At 45.9% G+C, this 25003-nt stretch overlaps 1 protein-coding gene and 1 pseudogene across 1 annotated transcript; one reads left to right on the forward strand and one right to left on the reverse strand.

Moving 5' to 3' along the window:
- The first annotated feature begins 430 nt into the window (after window positions 1-430).
- LOC148827209 (5S ribosomal RNA) lies at window positions 431-549 on the forward strand (annotated as a pseudogene).
- A 13925-nt stretch (window positions 550-14474) lies between these two features.
- Window positions 14475-18518, reverse strand: LOC148827210 (uncharacterized). The gene is made up of 2 exons (XM_088926171.1): window positions 18225-18518; window positions 14475-14688 (listed from the first exon to the last, which is right to left on the reverse strand). The coding sequence occupies exons 1-2, from the start codon at window positions 18508-18510 to the stop codon at window positions 14483-14485; spliced, it is 492 nt and encodes a 163-aa protein (XP_088782297.1). The 5' UTR covers window positions 18511-18518; the 3' UTR covers window positions 14475-14482.
- Window positions 18519-25003: the final 6485 nt, after the last annotated feature.

A 25003-nucleotide genomic window follows, 5' to 3' on the forward strand; every position in this document is an offset into this window, starting at 1 on the left:
TGCTTGTGTATTAGCGTGAGCGTTTTTTATTCTGATCATGAACAGTTTTACAAGTCCGCAAAGGATCGAGGAAAGGTTTATCGCCAGCTGAAAAGAGACACAGCGCTTCGGCTCTGGAGACTTGTTCGGCTGGCGTTCGGGGAGTCGCGTTTTTCAGAATTGTATTGAGATCGTTTTCCACAGAGCTCAGATGTCAAAGCACAGCAGCAGCTCTCCACAGCAATCCTCTATAGCGCCCTTTCTCCCGCAGCTCCGTCCTCATTGGAAGGAAGCAAGAGTGAAAGGCTGAAGTGAAATAGAGCGGGGACGAAGGCAGTGAAGAGAGAGAACGTGGGAAGAAGAGAAAAACGCAAGGGAAAAACAGCAGCGTCGTAAAAGAGGTGATGGAGCTGTCCTCTCTATAAGAAGGGTGCCAGCGAGCCTTGCTCTCGCTTACGGACACACCCCCTTGAGCATGCCTGATCTCGTCTGATCTCGGAAGCTAAACAGGGATTGGCCTGGTTAGTACTTGGATGGGAGACTGCCTGTGAATACCAGGTGCTGTAAGCCTTTAATTGCAGGAGGCACCTTATCTTCGCTCACTCGCTCATTCTCCTGTTCACACGTGCAGTGCGGGTTTTTGGCTTTTTATTTGTCAGCTTTGGTGAGACACAGGTGCTTGTGTATTAGCATGAACGTTTTTAATTCTCATCATGAACCTTATATACTGTATCTCTACATCCCATAACCTTTAACGGCAGGTGCCTGGGTGTGGACATGTTCTGATGTAATATTTAATTTAAAAGTAAACATTTTATTAAAGTCTGTTATATTGTTAAAATCTATAAGCGTTATAAATATCAATTTTTGCTCGTGCTTATAATTTATCGCTGCTAAATGTGTCTTTTTTCAATTATTTTAACACTTTTATGACCTATCCACTAAAATATAAAGACCTGCCCTACAACGCTCTTCTCAAAAGATAAAATAAGTTTTACATTTTTTGATTCAATGTAATTTCTTTTCTAGAGAAACACACATCATTTGAGGCTTGGGTTGCATGTTAATATTTTTAAGGTTTAAAGACTTTACGTTCACGGTACGTGGAAAATCATTTCAAACTTTTGAAAAGTTGTTGAGAATTTGTCATTGAAATAAGCTTACATATTTTAATTCAACGTGATTACTTTTCACTCTCGATAAAACACGTGTGATTTTGGGGCGGGGGAATATGGTGGGGCGTTCTAAAACATCACAACCATTTGAAAACTGTCTTGAACTATGTAGGCATGGTTACAAATTTGGAGTTTATGCTTAAATTAGCCGACTTGCCGGTTTTGAAGTGTGACACCTGAGCTGTCAGGCCCCGATATTGACTGCTGCGAAGATGGCTTCTTTGAGTAGTGAATCATCGGATTCCTCTGCTATGCAAACTGAAGAAGTAGGTTGCTAAAATATTTTTTCTGATAGTGGAATTGTCGTTTCAATCTGTGTTTAGCGTATTTCGTTTTCAACACTTTGTCTTCTTTTTAGCAAAAGCTGACCCAGCACTCAGTGGTGTGTGACAGTGGCTGTCATGTGAACTCTGACGGTGATTCAGGTGTTGGGGGTCCGTGAACGACTGATGAAGAGTTGCTACAAATGGTAAATATTAAACCACAGCAAGTTCGAAGCAAACGAAAAACTCTAACACAAAAGAGGCATTACAATTGTAAATATTTTAGGTAAAAAGCATGCCTATTTATTTTGTTAAGCCTTCCTTTTCTTTTTTCCTTTAATAGAATAACGAAGAGGTCGACACATCAATCTTCAAACTACCATCAAGCTTGAATGTTTCGTGTCTGTTCATGTGTGTTTGCCAAAATGTGATTAATGATGATGTTCAACCTAGTTTAGCTAACGATGGCTCTAATGAGCCCGATGCTATGGATCAGACTGTAAAGTCGGTGGTATGTTGCACCTTCAACCATTGTTTAAAGGGGGTTGTGGTTGATGAATGCGCGGCCTGTTTGATTAATCATCCAGGTCAATGGGGTCACACATGCCTGGTTGTCTGGTGCGCGGATGAGTTCTGTGGTGTTTCCGGGGGAAAGTTTATGTAAATGAAAGTATTACTCACACCACACTTTTCTTTCCTGAGTTTCGTGGCTTTTCTTCCTCCAACTATCTTCCAAATACAGTCCGTAATCCGTTCCCTTAATCCTGATCCGATCCGAGTTCCAAAAGTCCGTAATAAAGCCAATCCGCGATGTATCCTTATCCAGTGTCCGTAATCCAAAAACCATAAACCTTTTCTCCTTTCAGTAGTCCGTTATTCCTTAGCCCGATCTTTAACATACACATCTTTCCTCTCTTTTCCTCCAAACCGCATTCACCTTATCGGCTTCCACCCTGTTCACTGCCTCCGGGGCACTTATATTTCGGTTCCTGATGCGGCTCAGCTGTGTCTCATTGTTTCTCAGGGTAGACCCTTTCCATTTACCGGTCATCTGATTCTTTTTGGTAGCCATTTTGCTAAGGTCCATATCTAGTATTTTAAGTAGGTCATTCCGAAAATACCTGTTATGAATGACCCTTCCCCTAGTCATGTTACAGTACAAAGATGTGTTGTTTGCCGCATTAGAAATGTATAAGTGTCTCAGTTTAGCCTGAATTTTATCGGCTGTTCTGTACATCGCCAGAGGCCTGGGTGCCTATACTTTTACAGATGATACTGAGCGGAGTATAAAGCACTTGCTGAGAAAAATAATTGATGACCGCTCGCCATATGAGTATGTACGCTCCTTACTTGTAAAGGTAGATGGAAAAATACTAGACGTGACTTTTGGTGCATTGCAAAACTTATTTTATACTTATTTATACAAAAAAAAAAGATCTATGTAAAACCAGGGCTGTGAAATACTCGCAATGTGAATAGAGCTTTCACTCTGTTTTACAGACACAGGTGTGCCATCGTGAGAAGAATGAAAAATTTCGAATGTATACATACATACTTACGAACTTTCATACGAGCTCTTGCTCTTGAATATTTTTTTGAATTCGCTAAATCACACAAAAGCATCTCTCATTGTAAGCATCTGACCAATTACATTCCTGAATTTTAAACGCATTTAGTATTTATTTTTAACTTGTTTTATTTATTTTTGTAAAAAAAAATACACACCTGTTTTAAGTATTCTTGCCATTTTTAGCATATTGTAAGTGGATATTTTTCAAACATTTTGTTTTTAAATCATATGAAACACAATCAACCCATTGTAACTTCCCATTGATAATTCCTGAGCTTTGTAGCTGTGTATTATTTCTTTTTACCTTGTTTTAATATTTTTTTTATTATTATTGCATTTTACAGAGCTTTTTAATATATTGTGAGCATTTTAGTGTCATTTTAAAATAGGACTATCAATGCTCCTGACTTTTAAACCTGTATTTCTTCTGACATTAATCTCTCCACCTACAGATGAGGAGGGAGGTATTTGATTTTAAACTGGTTGATTTGGGGGGGGGGGGGGGCGGGAAATGTACATTCATTTCCTTGTGTGTATCACCAGTGGGAAACTTGGCATTTTTGGATGAATACAAGTACCCTCGCCATTCCATGCGTGACGTGAGCAAAGTGTAATTCCTGTCTTTATAGTGTGCTTGTTAGAGACTTAGCTGGCACCTAGAGCGCTTTAAATCCGGGAGTCAGCAGCCCAAGACAAGAGAGCTTCCTTCGTCTATGTTTTTTTGCGTGAAGGGGGGAAACCATGCATGTGCTGCAAACGATCTTAGTATCGAAGTGCCGTCCCACATAACCGATCCGAACAATCTGCTTTACAGAGGAGCACTGCCGGAGCTTATCGTTGGCAAACTGAAGACCAGGCCGACCTCTTCTGTGACTCTTGAACACTGAATCTCAAGGTTGTGAATTCAAGCTCAACGCTGGCGGGAAATTCCATAGGTAATGATCACATTTTCTTGCATGCTAATCAAAAGAAATATTAAGAAACTTTTCCCGATACCAGTTTTTTACAAAAGTAAAGGCACATGGCACATGTGTGCCACATCACGTCCGAGTTTAGTGACAACTACCTCAGAGATTGTAAGCTGGGTAGTTTCAGATCAGATCACTTTTTTTATCAAAGGTTCAAGCAAACCCGAATACTTTTGCAAGAGACATTTCAGAATCCCAGTCAAATCCAGTACGATTGCTGGATCCTTCGAATTCGACTGAACTATAGCACAGATCTGCAGTCCACCATTAGAATACTGTGGGTGTGTTGTATAAGCCATACCGCCCAAAATAGTTCTAAAACAGGAGATGCATCCTCGTTTAGGAATGTGGTATAAAGTGAAATGGTCTGGGAAGAGTCCTACGTTTGAACAGTTCAAAATAGACGTAAAGGGGTATTTACGGACTCTTTCGAAATGTAAGAACAAGCTGTGCGGACCTTATCTTTATTTACCTTGTGTAATCGTTTTTCATAAAGTGTAATTGTATTATAGCATGTGCCCCTGACGATTTTCTTGATACGTTATGTGTGCTCTTGTTTGTATTTTATGTAGTTTTGTTGTTCAAATAAAACGTAAAAGACACAACTTTCCGGATGCGGCTGCTGTAAAAATAAAATGACATCAAGGGTGCTGTACGCAGAGGTCTGAAACCTGCTCCACAGAAGATCTTTATCCAGAGGTGTTAAAGAAGTCGAGATCTCGCCATGAGAGGGGAAGCATCTCAGAAAAAGCAGGTGCAGTCGGTTCCATGGTCATAACGCCACTAAGTCGGGTGACAAGAGCAAAACCCACCCGGCTTCCTCCGGGCAAGTAATGAGACAAAGAAACAGCACACAGCGGGTAGTGTGGCCGAGCAGTCTAAGGTGCTGGATTAAGGCTCCAGTCGCTTCGGGGGCGTGGGTTCAAATCCCACCGCTGCCAGGTACTTCTGTTGAGACCCCCTTTCAGCTGGCTTCAGATGAAAGGGAGGGAACTGCTTTTTGGCAGTCTCTCGAGAAACTAAGCAAAGTGTTTAAAGATACTTTCTCAGCTTGACATCAAGGCACAAAACAAAAACCTTCTTGCGTCCTCTCAACCCAAAAGCGCTTTGCCACTTTTTGCGTTATGCAGGGAACGACGTCTGCCCAGATCACTTTTGTGTCAATGCAAATCGTAGTGTGCCCTCCGTTTTAATGTTGGCTGTGCTGGCGTGCTGATTCTGTCTGTGAAACTTGAATGTTCTGCTTCTTCACACCGAATCGTCGGCGGGGGTTGAGCTTGTTAAATCTTTGCGCATAGCGCTCCTTTGGAAGTACTTTGTCCAAGTTCAAAAGCGATCGTGGGATTTACTTCATGCGTTCAAAAAGCATGCCTCGCACGACAGATTTAAATGGGGAATGGAGTCTGCTTCTTGCTGTTTTTCCTGTGGTTGCAGTTACAAAGTTGATCGTGCTTTCACATTCTGTTAACAGTATTCACTGGCTGAGCTTTATCAGTTGGTTCGTAAAGGAATCTCTGCTTCGGTTCCAGAAAAGTCATCTGTAGTGTTTTTTTCTATGCCCATGGCTGTCTTTTAAAGCTGGTAGTAATGGCGGCGAAGGTAATTTTTTATCCTGTTTAAAAGAATAAGGACGGGCTGGGGCGAGCTCCATTTACCACTCTTTAAGCTAACCGCCGAACTCGCGAACTGATTACACTGCAGAGCCACAGGCGCCTCGCTTTTCTCCATTCTTTGGGTTAGGGTGAACAAAAAACTTTGCTGGTATTAGCTGGCCTGCTGGGAGTACCTCTTCTTCACTGATAAGCAAGATTTGTGTTTCATCTTTCGCAAGCTGTATAGATTTCTTTCAAAACAAGTTGTTCCAGAAAGGAAACGAACACTTGCATTCACCTGAATTAAAAGGCATGGGATTTGCCCGTAAGGATAAATTCTGTACAGTAAGACAGGCACCGCTGGGAATCAGACCCAGGATCTCCTGTTTACTAGACAGGCGCTTTAGCCAACTAAGCCACGGCGCCGGCGAAGTGCTGTCCTTTGACAGCCACTTGGACACGTCTCAACTGCTCTGAGACATCTGCGTTCGGTGTGCACCGAGCCTGCTCGCCTTGCAAGTTGCCTCATTTACATGCGATAGCTCCACCACTAAGAGAAAGGATGAGAAATGGCTTTTATCTGGCACTTTTCATGTCAGAGGATCTCAATCTGCTTTCCGTGTACAAGAGGATGTCCAACTCATGTAGCTAAAGATGTAGACGACAGTGCTCCACTGAAATCTTGATCTCACAACCCTCGGCATGATTCTGCTTTAGACAAATGGGGGAAAAGACTTCTTTCATCTCACGTGCTGCACTGTTTACGGTGTTTGCAGTGCTCTTTCTTAAATGAAAACCAGGAATCGGCACCATATGAGGTGAGACTAGATAATATTGGAACAAGTAGCCTCGCCATTCAATGCGTGACGTGAGCAAAGTGTAATTCCTGTCTTTATAGTGTGCTTGTTAGAGACTTAGCTGGCACCCAGAGTGCTTTAAATCCGGGAGACAGCAGCCCAAGACAAGAGAGCTTCCTTCGTCTATGTTTTTTGCATGAAGGGGGGAAACCATGCGTGTGCTGCAAACGATCTTAGTATCGAAGTGCCGTCCCACATAACCGATCCGAACAATCTGCTTTACAGAGGAGCACTGCTGGAGCTTATCGTTGGCAAACTGAAGACCAGGCCGACCTCTCCTGTGACTCTTAAACTCTAAATCTTAAGGTTGTGATTTCAAGCTCCACAGTTGCGGGAAATTCCATAGGTTATGATTAAATTTTCTTGTATGCTAATCAAAAGAAATATTAAGAAACTTTTCCCAAAACAAGTTTCACAGTGACTTTGTAGGTGACATTTTCCTGATGAGAATAAGGTTTCGTATGCGATCAATAACAGCACCAGAATAAAATACCAGAAAGAAATGACCTGTCACTAAGAGAATTCATTAAATGATGCCGAGACATAATCAGAAAATTCTTTAGCATTTTTATATATACACATTCTTATAGACGTTCAAGGTGTTCTAGTCGCTGTACTCTTCGTAGATAATCTAAACGAAATTACAGTACAGTACAGGACACGCAGTGTGGAGCTCACACAACGAATACTCTTGAACACAAAAAAGGTAAAGGCACACGGCACATCACATCTGAGTTTAGTGACAACTACCTCAGAGATTGTAAGCTGGGTAGTTTCAAATCACTTTTTTATTAAAGGTTCAAGCAAACCTGAATAACTTTGCAAGAGACATTTCAGAATCCTAGTCAAATCCAGCAGCATCTCAAGACTGCTGTATTGATTGTACTGATTGCGGATGCTGTAAAAATAAAATGACATCAAGGGTGCTGTACGCAGAGGTCTGAAGCGTGCTCCACAGAAGAACATTATCCAGAGGTGTTAAAGAAGTCGAGATCTTGCCATGAGAGGGGAAGTGTTGCGCCCCTGAAGAGGGAAATGATAAAATAATCAGTCACTCAACTCGTTTCCTCATCAGTGGCTTTTAGTGTGATTCTATATAGGATAAACAATTTACAGTAATACAATATAACAAAGAATATAAGCTGAAAGTTACACAAATGCTTCTTAATATTTTTCTAATTATACATTAAGAAAATATTCTGCATTATGTCTTATTCAGTCTTCTCCTTAGTATATTCTACATTTCAGTAAAACACAATCTAAATCGGCGATATCACAAGACCACGTTAGTATTTCTTTAAAAACATAATGTTCACTAGCAATATAAATGTGGAGCACTTTGGTTATTATAAAAAAACACCAATAAATAAAGAAAACCAGGAACAGTGAAATAATCTAAGGCTATTACCGAACATTAACTAAATTGCTAATCACTAAAACATTCACATTTCATTTAATATACCAAATACATGGCATTTATGCTAACCATGAGGATTGGCGCTACCAACTTTGTTCTAATAACTCGATATAATTTAACAAATACACTCAAATCTGACCGGAAAATACTTTTGTCATAATAAATCATTGACAAGTTTTCTGCAAATCACAATTGTGTTTTATACACTTTTTACCTGAAGAGGGAAATGATTTATAGTTACTCAACTCTTTCTTTCCTCATCAGTGGCTTTGATTAGTGTGAATGAGGAAAGGCAATGGGAGCTCCCTCTTACTGTGTTTCACAGACATAAGTAGTAAATTATCGATTAAAACTGTAGACTCTACGGGTAGATAACAGATAAAAAGATTGAACAAAATAACATTCCAGTGAAAACTATACGAAATGACAGCGTCCATTTTACTTTTACATGTATCTATTTTAACAGCTGTGTAACTTTTAATAAACACAGTATCACGTATTCCATTCAGTTTTTTTCCAACAAGCAATGTTTGTTACTTCCAATCAGATTGCAATCAATTTTTTTTGCTTATCGTACTTTTGAGCACACGTTCTCTGCTATTGTGTGCTGTATTATTCTTTCTTGCCTCACCAGGGTTATAAGGTGGAAGGCAGAAGGTTATTCTTTACATTTATACTCCAGTTCTTTCTTCTATCACCCATCCAGGCTTATACTTCTGTCCTCTCCACACCTCACATTCTTCTCCGTCATCACCACCTCTCGCAGCCCATCACTACCTGTTTTTTTTACCCTTTTTGCTTGTCGCACAACCCTTCTTTTAACTTTTTTTAAAAGTTTGTCTTCTTTTCTTGACTAAGCATTGCTAAACAACATTCGTATTAATTCCCTTCCCATATTCTCATAACTTAATAACAATACTATTGCCATTTATTTAGCAGCAGCTGCAACTCACAACTGGCAACCCACTGAAGCTCAGCAGGTGTGAGCCTGGTCAGTACCTGGATGGGAGACCTCCTGGGAAAAACTAAGGATGCTGCTGGAAGAGGTGTTTGTGGGGCCTGCAGGGGGTGCTCACCCTGAGGTCCATGTGGGTCCTAATGCCCCAGTATAGTGATGGGGACACTATACTGTAAACAGGCGCCGTCCTTCAGAGGAGATGTAAAACTGAGGTCCTGAATCTCTGTGGTCATTCAAAATCCCAGGGCGTTTCTCGAAAAAGAGTAGGGGTGTAACCCTGGCATCCTGGCCAAATTTCCCATTAGCCCTTACCAATCATGGCTTCCTAATAATCCCCATCTCTGCACTGGCTTCATTACTCTGCTCTCCTCCCCACTGAGAGCTGATGTGTGGTGAGCGTTCTGGCGCACTATGGCTGCCGTTGCATCATCCAGGTGGGGCTGCACATTGGTAGCGGTGGAGGAGAGTCCCCATTACCTGTAAAGCGCTTTGAGTGGAGTGTCCAGAAAAGCACTATCAAAGTGTAAGCAATTATTATTATTATGATGTTTTATTTCAATCTTAATACACAACTTTTGTTTCCATGTTCCCTTTACCTTTAGCCCTTATAATACTCCTCCTTAAGTGGTCTAGAACTGACCCTGTTTTATCTGGACTAGATACCATATCCAGATCTATCAGTGCTCCCAGTGGAGCTGCCAGCACACTTACAAGTACCCTTGTGAGGCAGTCAGTGAATATGAGTCTGGTGTTAGCATACAGGGCCAACTCCTCACTTAACACTCAGCTCAGTAGTCACTGGTGATTAAAGTGCTAGCACAACTGGTCTATACTCATATTATTAATTATATTATTAACCTTAGCTTCCTTAGGGGTGCCTGTCTGGACTCAGAGGGAATCTTGCTGGCACAAAACCATCGCTCAGCTCACCTTGTTCTGTTTAGGGACTTTCCCTTGCCCCAGGGGTTAAGCGCCCTGGTTTAGAGACCTGCCCCGAGCTCAGTGGAAACACCTCTTGTCTTGGTTTCGAAACCAAGCTCAGAGGAATCGTGTCTTGTCTCGGTTTAGGGATTTTGCCCTGAATCTCACAGAGACGTGTCCTTACTCTTTTCCCTATAAATGATTCTTTATATTCTCTGTATGTTTCCTGTCCTTCCTTTTCGGCAACCTAATTGGGTGGTAACATCAAAAATATACTCACCCTGTGTGCCGTCTGGGAATTACCGGAGACCTGGAGAAACCTGACGACTATGCCAACTGTTGTGGGAAATTCTTCATCAGAGGAGCAGGACACAGCTCAAATCGCCCCACAGAACAGACAAACTGCAATGGTTTCCCAGATCTTATATATACAGTCAGAAGAAAGTTTGTTCCACAATCTGAGTGCTTGTCCTGCTCTTTGACATGTAATTACTCCTTGTCCTACTCTGCCTTGCTCTAGGTTCTGTCCTTTGATATGCAGCAGACATTGGTCTGGTTTATCCTGTTTGTGGGTGTTGTTCCCGTCTTTTATTATGTAGAGTTAAGCCACTGGGGCTGCTAAAGCAGGTCAGCTTTATGGCATCTTAGTGTAACTTTTGTTTGATGCTAAATTAACAGACCCCAGCAACACCTCTCACAATGTGCTTAAGTGGTGATACTGTGATGCTGGATAAGCGAGATATATACAGTGGTGTGAAAAAGTGTTTGCCCCCTTCCTGATTTCTTATTTTTTTGCATGTTTGTCACGCTGAAATGTTTCAGATCATCAAACAAATTGAAATATTAGACAAAGATAATACAAGTAAACACAAAATGTAGTTTTTAAATGAAGGTTTTTATTATTAAGGGAAAAAAAAAATCCAAACCTACATGGCCCTGTGTGAAAAAGTGATTGCCCCCTAAACCTAATAACTGGTTGGGCCACCCTTAGCAGCAACAACTGCAATCAAGTGTTTGTGATAACTGGCAATGAGTCTTTTACAGCGCTGTGGAGGAATTTTGGCCCACTTATCTTTGCAGAATTGTTGTAATTCAGCCACATTGGAGGGTTTTCGAGCCTTAACCACTTTTTTAAGGTCATGCCACAACATCTCAATCGGATTCAGGTCAGGACTTTGACTAGGCCACTCCAAAGTCTTCATTTTTTTTCTTAAGCCATTCAGAGGTGGACTTGCTGGTGTGTTTTGGATCATTGTCCTGCTGCAGAACCCAAGTGCGCTTCAGCTTGAAGTCACGAACAGATGGCCGGACATTCTCCTTCAGGATTTTTTGGTAGACAGCAGAATTCATGGTTCCATTTACCACAGCAAGTCTTCCAGGTCCTGAAGCAGCAAAACAGCCCCAGACCATCACACTACCACCACCATATTTTACTGTTGGTATGATGTTCCTTTTCTGAAATGCTGTGTTACTTTTACGCCAGATGTAATGGGACACACACCTTCCAAAAAGTTCAACTTTTATCTCGTCAGTCCACAGAGTATTTTCCCAAAAGTCTTGGGGATCATCAAGATGTTTTCTGGCAAAACTGAGACGAGCCTTTATATTCTTTTTGCTCGGCAGTGGTTTTCATCTTGGAACTCTGCCATGCAGGCCGTTTTTGCCCAGTCTCTTTCTTATGGTGGAGTCATGAACACTGACCTTAACTGAGGCAAGTGAAGCTCTCACTGTGGTTTGCTGGAGTCCCAAAGCTTTAGAAATGGCTTTATAACCTTTTCCAGACTGATAAATCTCAATTACTCTGTTTCTCATTTGTTCCTGAATTTCAGAATTATAAATACTTAATTTCATTTTAACATTATAGAGTATTGCTTCTATAGGAGTGGAAAAAAACCCATTTAAATATTATTTAATTTTACTTTGCAAAACAGCAGAATGAGAAATAAACAATGGGGCATGAATACTTTCTGAAGGCACTGTATATATTTCTTGTCCTGTCTTGTTTAAAAAAATAGCTGCACTGAAATTAAAATTAAAATATGGAATTATTACTAATGGTGCCAAAATAGATTATCATATTAAAAGAGATTCATACAATATCTTATTCTTTATTATTTACCCTTTATTGCATAAATATTTATTGTATTTGATATATATCCTCTCTGGGGATAAATACACTTTAGATTGTGCAACAAAGACTTTGAGCTCTTTTTGTAGACTTTAATCAGATGTGACTTTTATTTCCTTAAGAGTGACAGTTAAGGACCCTAATCTGTTTTCTACACATTCTTTGCTTAACATGGTAAGTTAAAAGCTGTTACATAATTACAAGTCTATCCAATGAGAACAGTATTAATTGTAAGCCAGCAGCCATATCAACCTGCAACTCACAACTGGCAACCCACTGAAGCTCAGCAGGTGTGAGCCTGGTCAGTACCTGAATGGAAGACCTCCTGGGAAAAACTAAGGTTGCTGCTGGAAGAGGTGTTAGTGGGGCCAGCATGGGGTGCTCACCCTGCAGTCCATGTGGGTCCTAATGCCCCAGTATAGTGACAGGGAAACTATACTGTAAACAGGTGCCGTCCTTCGGATGAGACGTAAAACTGAGGTCCTGACTCTCTGTGGTCATTAAAAATCCCAGGGTGTTTCTCGAAAAGAGTAGGGGTGTAACCCCGGCGTCCTGGCCAAATTTCCCATTGGCCCTTACCAATAATGGCCTCCTAATAATCCCCCTCTATGAATTGGCTACATTACTCTGCTCTCTTCCTCACTGATATCTGATGTGTGGGGAGCGTTCTGGTACACTATGGCTGTCGTCGCATCATCCAGGTGGATGCTGGATAGTGGTGGTGGAGGGGAGTCCCCATTACCTGTAAAGCGCTCTGAGTGGATTGTCCAGAAAAGCGCTATATAAGTGTAAGCAATTATTATTATTATTATTAAATTAAACAGGACTATACTTAACATTCCAAGACTATAAGGAATTCAATGCAATTAAGAAATTAATTCAATGTAGACCTAATTCATTTTAAAATTGAATAAAACTAAAAACTTTATACATTATACACATAAATTAAACTCCATGACAAAACTATTTCAGTTTTAGTTAACTGTAAATAAGAGTATAGTCATAATTTAATTGACCAGACGAACTCAAAAGTGTCTGACTACAAAGTGACTAATAGACATCACTAATAGACATTTTGGGAACAAGTAAAGGTTTGTTTCATGCTGAAAAGAGAAGAAAATAAATGTTTCGGCTGTGGAGCCTTCTTCGGATGTCACATGCTGACGCATCTACCTACTTGCACTAAAAGACATTTTAGTTGACTTGACTGGTGACTGACCTGGTGACTAGATTGGGGTTTTTAAGTCACCTGACTGGAAAAAACTCTTCCCACACTAACTGCAGCTGAATGGTCTCTTTCCTGTGTTAATGCACTGGTGCCTTTTTAAGACAAGCGATTGACTAAAACTCTTCCTACACTGACTGCAGCTGAACGGTCTCTCTCCTGTGTGAATGTGCTGGTGGGTTATTAAGTTACTTGACCGACTAAAACTCTTCCCACACTGACTACAGCTGTATGGTCTCTCTCCTGTGTGGATGCGCTGGTGCATTTTTAGGTGATGTGATTTAATAAAACTCTTCCCACACTGACTGCAGCTGAATGGTCTCTCTCCTGTGTGAATAAGCAGGTGTGATTTTAAGTGTCTTATCCGAATAAAACTCTTCCTACACTGACTGCAGCTGAACGGTCTCTCTCCTGTGTGGATGCGCTGGTGCATTTTTAAGTCATGTGATTTAATAAAACTCTTCCCACACTGACTGCAGCTGAACGGTCTCTCTCCAGTGTGAATGCGCTGGTGGATTTTTAAGTCATATGACTGAATAAAACTCTTCCCACACTGTCTGCAGCTGAATGGTCTCTCTCCTGTGTGGATACGCTGGTGCATTTTTAAGTTATGTGATTTAACAAAACTCTTCCCACACTGACTGCAGCTGAAAGGTCTCTCTCCTGTGTGAAGGCGCTGGTAGGGTTGTGAAATTCTAGACTCACAGAAATGCTGCTCCTCCCTGTGCCATAATTGCAGTTTGTCCACTCCATCTGAGCAAGGCCTTGAGTGACTCTTCCTCATTCTCTGATCATGCTGGGGTCTCTTATTCTGCAAATGCTCCATGGTATGGTCTTGCTCTGTGTGCTGAAACTGAGATTTGTTTTCTCCACCGTGTCCTTCAGTGTGCTGTTCAGCAGTGTGAAACATCTGGGGCTCCTTCTCCAGCTCTTTGAGACTAAAACTGTCAAGTTCATTCAGTTCTTCCTCTCTTTGTCCAAGAACAAACATACTCTCCAGCTCATTAAAACTTTCAACAATGTTCTCAGTAATCAGATTATTAAACCTGGGTGTAAAGTGATCAGATACCAAGGGATCATATGATTGTTTTAGACTCTGCAATGATAGTCTCTCCACTTGAACAGAACAAGGCCTAATTATCATCATGCGCTGTAAGAGCTGCTGTTGCTCCTCCCTGTACTGACTCTTCTCTGTGTGCTGTGAATCAGTACTGTTCTCTTCACCAGGTACATCAGTCTGCTGCTCTGCAGCATCAATCAACTTGGGCTCCATGTCCTGCTCTGTAAGATTTAAAACATCCAGTTCTTCACTGTGCTCTTGTACAGAGACACAGCCCAGTTCATTACAACCTTGTGTAATATTGTTTGTGTCCAGATTATTTCTCTTTTCTGTAAAATCATCACATACTAAGAGCCCAGGTGTCTCACTCTAAGGTTCTGTGTTCATCATGGGCACAGAGTACAGATCCTCGACAATCCGTCTGCTCACTGTGTGCTGCTCCCTGAGTGTCTCTTTCCCTTCTGCGGCAGTGAGCTCTGTCTCCTGCATTAGACTGGACCCCCACTCCTCCTCACTGTGTTGCTGTTCAAGAGGAGCCCTTTCCCCAGCATCAGAGAGAGCACTGGCTTCTGAGCCTGTAAACACAGGACAAAAAGACAAGACCTTTATAATAATAATAATAATAATAATAATAAACTTTATTTTATATAGCACCTTTAAAGGTAGCTTCTCAAAGCTCTTTACAGAAGGCCAATAACAAAAAATATATATATCAATATAAGCACGATGAGAAAACACAGTTAGACGAGACAGTAGATGGTGGTACTAAGTCCAGTAGGAGCAGAGGGGTAAAGAACAGTTAAATAAAGGCTCTTCTGAAGAAGAAGGTTTTGAGTCTGGATTTGAAGGAGTTTAGAGAAGGTGACTCTCTGATATTCTTGGGGAGAGAGTTCCAGAGCTTGTGGCAAAACAGGAGAAGGCCATGTCACCCAAAGAGTGTAGACGGACTGGGGGACAAATATTTGAACACAATTAGAAGAGGGAAGGTTGTGAGGTGGGGAGTAGAGCGATAACTCAGACAGGTACTGAGGTGTCAAGCCATGGAGAGCCTTATAAGTGAGCAGGAGGATTGTTAAGTTGACATGAAACTTGACAGGAAGCCAGTGCAAGGACTCCAGGATAGGAGTAATCTGAACACTTGCAATAGACCTGGTCAGGATTCCGGCTGCCGAATTTTGGACATACTGGTGTTCGTTCAATGTGGATTTAGAAACCCCAGAGAGTAGAGCATTACAGTAGTCGATTCAAGATTAGACAACACTTTTCAGCCACAGTTAGTGATAACATAGAGCGTAGTCAGGCAATATTTCTGAAGTGAATGAAAGATGTTTTGACAACATGCCGCACATGTGGGTTGAACGTCATATATCATCTCCAAGTTTTTCCAATATAGACTGAAGCTCAAGTATAAGACAATCTACAGATAGAGTTACAGCATTGGTTTTACAAAGTTGATGGGTGGTGCCAATAAGCATGACTTCAGTCTTGTCACAGTTAAGATGAAGGACATTTTGAGTCATCCAATATTTTATATTGGAGATGCAACTAAATAGAATAGAGACAGCCCCATCAGCGTCAGGTTTGGTATGGATGTATATTTGAGTATCATCAGCATAGTAGTGTAGTGTCAAACAAATGACAAAGTTCAGGTGTCTGTGAAGCAGAAGTCCTTTTATTCATATGTCCGGCTTGCGACCACCAGACTTAAAAAATAAGTAGCTGAAGATGGTCCTTTATACCTTAAAACACAAAAAGTTACTATGACATATTCTAAACAAATGATGAAAAACCAACACCTGCCAATTAATTATATCTAAGTTTCAGACTAGACAACAGTTAGTTCTTTACATATTCTGGGCGTACAGCCTGCTTACCAAATGCATGCCCTAATCTTACTGACCAAGGACAGGCAGCATCTTTATATACATTTGAGCACAAAGCCTACGTCAAGCCACTAGACTGCATAGTTTGCAAAAAACATACAAAAACATGAAAATGATATCATTATCCCACTTCCTGGGCATCTCTCTTATCTCTTCATTCTTCAGTAGTGATAGCTGAGGCCATGTGATCTAAAAAGCTTTACACTACACACACGCGTACTAGTACACTGACGATCAATTTGGGTTGTTTAAACATAGCGGAATAAGTGGGTATAAGGGGATGTTCTGATTTAGCTTTGGGAGAAACCTAACTACCATGTAAAAAGTAAGTCTACTGTAATAATATCACAATCACATTACATTTACATTAACACTGTACTGAGAGAGAGAGGGGTAAATACAGACACTGATTGGACATAACAGCACATTAACACTGCACTGAGAGAGAGGTTAATAGATACATACTGACTGGACACTGCAGCATATTAGCACTGCACTGAAAGGGGTTAATACAGACATGCTGACTGGACACTACAGTACATTAACACTACACTGAGACAGAGGCATTTATACAGACACGGACAAACTTGAAATGACAGTACATTAACAATGCTCAGAAAGAGGGGGGTACATACAGACAGACTGACTGGACACTACTGGACATTAACACTGCACTGAGAGAGAGAGGGGTTCATACAGGCACACTGAGTGGACACTACAGTACATTAACACTGCACTCAGAAAGGGGTTAATACAGACTGACTGGACACTACAGGACATTAACACTGCAATCAGAGAAAGGGGTTAATACAGACACGCTAACTGACTGGACACTACAGTACATCAACACTGCACTAAGAGAGAGGGGTGAATAAAGACAGACTGACTGGACACTACAGTGCATTAACACTGCACTGAGAGAGACAGGTGGGTTAACAGACAAACTGACTGAACACTTCAGTACATTAACACTACACTAAGACAGGGGGTAAATACAGACACTGATTGGGCATAACAGTACATTAAAACTGCACTAAGAGAGAGGTGTTAATAGCGACATGCTGACTGAACACTACAGGACATAAAGACTGCAATGAGAGAGAGGGGTGACAGACTGTCTGGACACTCCAGTACATTAACTGCACTGAGAGAGAGGGGTTGATTCACACACACTGACTGCACACTACAGTACATTAACACTACACTGAGACAGAGAGGGGTTAATACAGACACACTGACTGCACAGTACAGTACATAAACAATGCACTTAGAGAGAGAGGGGTTAATACAGACACACTGACTGACTGGACACTACAATGCATTAACATTGTACTGGGAGAGAGGGGTTGATACAGACACACTGACTGGACACTCCAGTAAATGAACACTGCACTGAGAGAGGGGTTAATACAGACACACTGGATTAATATTCCAGAGGAGTTAATACAGACACAGACCCTGGACAGTAATACTTAAACCAATTAAAATATTTTTTATATACACAATCATTAGTATACATATAAAATCTAGACCAATACAACGTAAATACAATACTTATACATGTTGTTTCCTAATGACGTTTGATTACAAATTGATTCAGTGGAACAATGTTTGAATGTGAACGAGGTTTTTTCAGCACTGTAACCGGACAAAACAGTTCAGTTTCCAGTAAAGAATCCCGTTGGTACATCACACAAGTCTTTTCCACTTCACTCTGCATCGCTCCACTAAATTCTCACCAGGGAGGAAAGTTTTTTTTTTTTTTATTTGATGACAGTTTGATTGTTAGAACGCGTACTGATAATGAGAATGTTTACTGCTGTAAGATGTTTTCTTTAAAATAAAGTTTGTTATTTAAAAAAATCTCACCAGTGAGAAAGTTATAGACACTGGTTTTAAACACACACACACTGACTTCATACAAGTCACCACACTGACCTGACAACCGTTTCATGTCAACAATATCTATACGTTTTCTTTCCTAAGACGTTGTATTATTCGCTGATTCAGTGAAACAATTGTTTAACCTGAACGAGGTGTTTATAACCGTAACCGGACAAAACAGTTCAGTTTCCAGTAAAGAATCTCGTTGCTACATCACACTTTCCCACTTAAGTCTTTCCCACTTAACTCTGCATCTCTCCACTATATTCGCACCAGTGAGGAAGTTAAAGACACTGTTTTTGAACTAACACACACCTTGACTATATACAAGTCACCACACTGACCTGGCAGCTCCAGTTTCGTGTCCATTTCTTCTTTTATTCCTGCAGTGACTTCACAGGGAAGCGTGTGTCCAACACGATCTGTCTGTCCCTGATCTCCTCCTGCTCCCGACTCCTTCTCCCACAGCTGCAATCTCCACTTCAGGCTCTCGTTTTCCTTCTTCAGCTGCGCCATTTCACTCCCGACACTGTCCTCCACACACTGTGTGATTTTTAACACGGCCCGTCTCACCAGGATCTGGGAGACGCTGCGGAGTTTGTCTTGAAACTCCTTTTCAGAGTCAGACATCCTGTTTCGAAAAACTTCAGACACTTCATACACGATCGATTTGAGCAAAACTTGCATGAAAGAGTCAAGCTGGGTTTGCAGATTTAACAAGCACTCCGCCATCCTTCTTCAGAGCCGATCAGAAACAAAGGCTGATTTCCGAAGTTTAAACAGAACAACTATTTTATTCTTCACAGATTCTGTTGTCGGGGCTGTGATCTGTTCAAGCATAAACACAGTTGACGAGACGTTGAGTATTCATAACCTGAAGTTATTTAAAAAACAACAACAACAACTTTATTCTTTATCTGAAGAAAATGACTGAATCACCAACACGTGGGTGAAATACATGCAGGGTCGCGCAGTATGATGACGTCTTTCGTTAGCGCGGCCGCGGTTTCAAAACAATTGAGAAGCGGAGCTGAGAAAGAGGAGTTTCTGCAGCCGGATATAATCTTCACTGCACCTCCTAACGCCACCTAGTCAAGAGGAGTGAATCATCTGTGACATTCGCCGTTCATAACGGAACAGATTCATTTTTTTGCCCTTCCACAACCCTCCTCCCCAACGAAAACGTCTCAAGTGGATTTTTGTTCTACATTTCCATATGCAGGTTTTTGGATAAAAAAAATGCTGTCATTTTCTTGCCAGCTGGCAGAATTTCTTCTGCACCGATAAACAAGATTTCTATTTCATATTTTACAAGTGTTTGAATTTCTCGAAAAACAAGTGGTTCCAAGAAAGGAAATAAATACTTGCATTTAACAAAATCAAGCCCTATGTGATTGTCCTTAATGATACTGTAACGCCCTCGCCTGGTGGTGAGGAGGAAGCGCCCCTAGGCGCTCGTAGTACCGCTGGGCATGCTGGGAGTGGTAGCCGGGGAGAGTCTGAGGGTCAGCACGATGACCAGCGGCTGACCCTACCTGTATAAATAATGTCCTAGTAGTTCGAGTGCCCTGTGTAGTCTTGTAAAAGTATAGTGTGTTGTTAGGTAATTACCACCCTAAATATGTGTACCTGTTCCATCAGTCTCCTCATGTGCGTGTATATGGTGTGGTTGTAAACGAATAAAGCTAATACTTGTTTGTTAATCGCGTCTCCACCCGTTCTTGTTTTGAAAAGAACCTGCAAACGCTACATTGGTGTTAGAAGCGGGCAGAATAGACAACTCGTGGCAGACAATACCCGATTCTATTAAGCGCCGGCTGACGCTGGAAGAAACAGAACCCATCGGCAGCGCACATAGGGAGTCTGAGCAACTTCTCAGTGCGACAGGTGGCCACAGCCCATACCAGGGCTATTCAATAGTGGTTCCGCCGGTAGAATTGGGGCGACTGGCCGCTACTCCTGGTCAGCGGGCACCCCAGATAGAGGATACTCTCCCTGCCGGAGCCAATCAGCGATTCCTACACCCATCGGTGCGGGTGCGACCAGGTCGCTACAATGGGGAAGCGCCGTGGGAAATCTACGAGGCGCAGTTCCAGCTCGCGGCCCGGACGAATGGCTGGAGCTGGGCGGAGATGGTTGGCCACCTGGCGGCTGCGCTGGAAGGAGCGGCCTGCCAGGCGCTCCTGGACGTCCCGGAGGAGGACAGAGGCGAATACACGGCGCTGGCGGCGGCTCTCCAGCTGCGCTTCGGTGTGGAGGAACCTCGCACTCCTCGATCGGCGTCGGGGAACGGGGCAACTCAGCGTGGGGAAGGCCGCCCCTCGAACACCTCAACCCCCGCCCCGGAGAGCGCTGTTAAGACCGGCGCCCCTCACACCACCGTGGGGCGAGTCGGCTGTAGCCGGGGCCTGTACCTCCACTGCAAAATCGAGGACCAACCCTGCCTGGCCCTACTCGATACCGGTTCATCGGTAATCTACTCCGGCCGGGCGTCCTCCCTGACACCGAGGGCACCAACCCCCCAGGATGGGAGGCCTCCAGCATGCGGCTAAGGACCGTGACGGGACAGCTCGCTGCAGTCCAGGGGAAACAGGTGCTTGCCTTCCGTCTAGGTGCAGCGACGGTGCGCCACCCCTGCTACCTCGCACCCATCCAGGAGGACTGCATTCTGGGGCTGGACCTACTGCAGCGAGTGGGGGCCAGTTTGGACTTGAGCCGGCAGGAGTTGGTGTGGCAGGGGGAGCGACTTCACCTGGTGGAGGGCAGGCCCGGCAAAGGCCGAGGGACGCGGGCTTGCCGGAGCCTGGGGAAAAAGAGGCAGTGGCGGCGGCGGCGGCGGCAGTCGCCAGGGCAGACCAGGCCTGCGAGCCGGGGAGCGAGCGTGCCGGTTCCTGCCCCCGAGTCAGCCGGGGGGCCAGACAAGGCGGCGGTAGCGGGGGCCGAGCGTTACGTGGAAGCGAGGCACGCCATTGAGGATCTCTACCAGCGGAGCTGAGAGGGCCTCGATCAGGACCAGCAGCAGCGGCTCCAGGAGCTACTCGCCCAGAACGAGGATCTCTTTGCGGCGAGAGATGAGGACTGCACCCGCACTGCCCTGGTCCAACACGAGATCAACACCGGCGACGCTCAGCCCATCCGCATCCCACCAGGACGCATGATTCACGCCAAGCGGACCGCCGCCGAGAAAAAGGCCGCAGCGGGGGTGATTGAGCCCTCCGCGAGCCCGTGGTCGGCGCCAGCTGTACTGGTCAAAAAAAAAGACGGCTCGTGGAGGTTCTGCGTCAACTACCGCAAGCTGAACGAGGTCACCCGGAAAGATTCCTACCCCCTGCCGAGGATAGATGACGCCCTAGACTACATCACCGGGTCGACCTGGTTCAGCTCCCTGGACCTCCGCTGCGGCTACTGGCAGGTACTGCTTGCTCACGATGCTCGCCCGAAGACGGCCTTTTCTATCGGCCAGGGTCTCTGGCACTTTACTGTCATGCCTTTTGGCCTGTGCAATGCCCCGGCGACGTTCGAGAGGCTGATGGAGAGGGTGCTGGCATCGGTCCCGCGGAACCAGTGTGTGCTGTATCTGGACGATCTGCTGGTTCATGCCCGGGGTTTTGACCAGGCCTTGACGAACCTCCAGGCGGTGCTGGCCTGTATCCGCCGTGCTGGCCTGAGGGTCAACCCCCTCAAGTGCGAGCTCCTGCGGCGGGAGGTGACCTTCCTGGGACATGTTGTAGGACTGCGAGGGGTGGCTACGGACCCAGGTAAGGTCGCCGCAGTGAGGGACTGGCCGACTCCACGCACCGTCGCGGAGCTCCTCAGCTTTCTGGAGTTGGCCTTGTACTACCGGAGGTTCGTCCGGGACTTTGCCAGCATCGCTGCCCTGCTGCACCGCCTCACCGACAAGGGCCGCCGTTTCGACTGGGACTCGGGCTGTGAGACTGCCTTCAGCCGGTTGCGTGAAGCTCTGGTGGGGGCCCCCTGGTGGGGGCTCTGGTGCTGGCCTACCCTGACCCGCGGTTGCTGTATGTTCTCGATACCGACGCGAGTAACTCGGGGGTGGGTGCGGTGTTGGCGCAGGAGGGGCCGGATGGGGAGCGCGTAGTGGCCTACTATAGTCGGGCTTTGACTAGGCCTGAACGGAACTACTGCGTGACCCGTCGCGAGCTGCTGGCGGTGATGGTGGCGGTCCACCACTTCAGGCCGTACCTGTTCGGGACCCGGTTCCGGCTGAGGACCGACCATGCATCCCTCACCTGGCTGCTCCACTTTAAGGAGCCGGAGGGGCAGATGGCGCGATGGATAGAGATCCTGCAGGAGTACGACTTCACTGTCGTGCACCGTGCGGGGTCTCGCCATCTCAATGCCGACGCTCTCTCGCGGCGCCCCTGCGAGGACGCGGACTGCCACCACTGCGCCCGGCAGGAGCAGCGTGAGGAGGCTGTCCGCACCGTGGCGGAGGTGAGAACCGCGGCCACGGCCCGGGAGGGGCCGCTGGGGGTGGGCCTGCCAGACCTGGCGCAGCGTCAGGTAGCTGCTCCTGACGTGGGGCCGGTGCTCCGCTGGAGGGCAGCAGGAGCGCGGCCTACGCGAGAGGAGCTCGCCCCGCACCCAAAGTCCGTCAAGGCTCTCTGCGCCCTGTGGGAGGCCTTGAAGGTAACGGACGTGGTGCTGCGCCGGGGGTGGCGGGTACCCTCCAGTGGCGAGGTACGGTGGCAGCTGGTGGTGCCTCGGTCGCTCCGCGGGGCGGTGCTCCGAGCGGTGCAAGGCCAGCCGGGCGTGGGGCACTTCGGCGGTAAAAAAACCCTGCAGCGCCTCCGAGGCCATTTTTATTGGGGTCTTTGCCACCGGGACGTGGAGCGGTACTGCCGAACGTGTGCGGTGTGCGTGGCGCAGAAGGGTCCCCCCGAGCGCTCTATGGCCCCCCTCCAACAACACCAGGTGGGGGCTCCTATGGAGCGGGTGGGGGTGGACGTTTTGGGCCCATTTCCACGCACCGAGGCCAGGAACCGCTACGTCTTGGTGGCCATGGATTATTTTACGAAGTGGCCGGAGGCCTACGCCCTCCCGGACCCCCACGGTGCCCCCACGGTGGCCGATGCACTGCTGGAGGGGATGTTTGCCAGGCTGGGGGTGCCGGAGGAGTTACACAGTGACCAGGGGCGTAACTTTGAGTCCCAGGTCTTCGCCAGAGTGTGCCAGCGCCTGGGGATCACAAAGACGCGGACCACACCGCTGCATCCCCAGAGCGACGGGTTGGTGGAGCGGTTTAATCGGACGCTCGCCACCCAGCTGGCCACCCTGGTGTCCCGGCACCAACGGGACTGGGACCACCACCTCCCCCTTGCGCTCTGGGCCTATAGGACCGCGGTCCAGGAATCCACCGGGTGCACCCCGGCCTCGCTCATGCTGGGCCGGGAAATGCGAATCCCGGTGGACCTGGTCTTCGGCCCGCCGCCCGGAGACGTATCGGCACCGCCGGCTGGACCGGACTACGAGTGGGACCTGCGGCAGCGGATGCAGCGGATGCACAGCTTTGCACGGACCCACCTGACACAGGCGGGAGTCCGGCAGAAGCGGCACTACGACCTGCGCTGCAGGGGGCCTGCCTTCCAGCCCAGGGACTCGGTTTGGGTGTACAACCCGCGCCGCCGCAAAGGCCTCAGCCCTAAGCTGGCGCCGTCGTGGGAGGGGCCCGCTGAGGTACTCGGGGTGGTGGGCGAGGTCTGCTACCGTGTCCGGTTGCGAACACGGGGGAGAGTGGTGGTCCTTCACCAAGACCGCCTGGCCCCCTACCGGGCCCGGGAGGAGGAGCCGTGTGGGGAGGCTCTAGAGGAGCAGCCGGGGCTGGAGCTGGCCGATAGTGGGGCGTCCGTGGGTCGCCAGCCATCACCGTGGTGCAGCGGCCGCTCACGCAGGGTTCCACAGCAGTTAGCCGAGTACGAGTACAGCCTGAGGGGGGTGTTCGACGTCGGCGAGATGCCAGACGCTTCAGGTGGGGGCAGTGTAACGCCCTCACCTGGTGGTGAGGAGGAAGCGCCCCTAGGCGCTCGTAGTACCGTTGGGCATGCTGGGAGTGGTAGCCGGGGAGAGTCTGAGGGTCAGCACGATGACCAGCGGCTGACCCTACCTGTGTAAATAATGTCCTAGTAGTTCTAGTGCCCTGTGTAGTGCTGTAAACGTGTAGTGTGTTGTTAGGTAATTACCACCCTAAATATGTGTACGTGTTCCGTCAGTCTCCTCATGTGTGTGTATATCCTGTGTTTGGTTTTGTGTGGTTGTTAACAAATAAAGCTAGTGTTTGGTTGGTTAATCGCGTCTCCACTGTTCTTTAGTTCTGAAAAGAACCTGCAAACGCTACAATACTAAGGAAACAGTGCGAAACCATGCCCAGTGGCCCAGCGCTGAGCTTTGGCAGTGATATTCAATGTGAATTGAATGCTATTCAATTCACCAATCCTATTCAGGGGCGGAGAAGGTCGGAGCTGTGTGTGTCTCTGTAACTCGCCGTGATCGTATAGGGGTCAGTATATATGACTGACGCGTCGTATATGACGCGTCGTCAGTAACAGAGGAGTACTGCCTGACTGGATCGTTGATGAACTACAGAGGCCACTCCGACCTCTTCTCTGTTTTCTTCCATGACTAACTAAGGACTGGGCTGCGTCTTCGAGAGCTGGGAAGTCGGCCTGGACCGCTAACTCCCGAGAGTCCCAGCCAGCCGGCCGGCTGAGATCAGTGCGGGGAGCCCGGCCCCTGCGCACAGGCACAGCACAAAGAGAAACAAGCGCATTGCCAAATTGATGTCCCGCTAAACTGCTACAGGAGTAAGACAAGTAAACCACCAAACTGTGTTGAAGCAAGAGAGCATAAAGTGTGAGTGCGGTGACTAGGTTTTTATACTGGCAGGACCTGCTCCCACACACCTGGTCACATTGCCGCTCAATCAACACAATCAATTACACACAGAGACCCGAATTGTTCTCAGCGTCTAATTAGAACCTGCTTCCAGTCTGATTCGGGACTCCGTGAAGCCGCCTGAACACTTTCCCGTGTGTATCCGACCTCAGCAGAGGAGTTCCACGCAATTTAGACAGAATTAAATCACCCACACGTGTAGATTTGGCTC

Source organism: Atractosteus spatula, chromosome 10 (assembly GCF_055471065.1).
Source record: "Atractosteus spatula isolate fAtrSpa1 chromosome 10, fAtrSpa1.hap1, whole genome shotgun sequence".
Lineage (NCBI taxonomy): Eukaryota > Metazoa > Chordata > Actinopteri > Semionotiformes > Lepisosteidae > Atractosteus > Atractosteus spatula.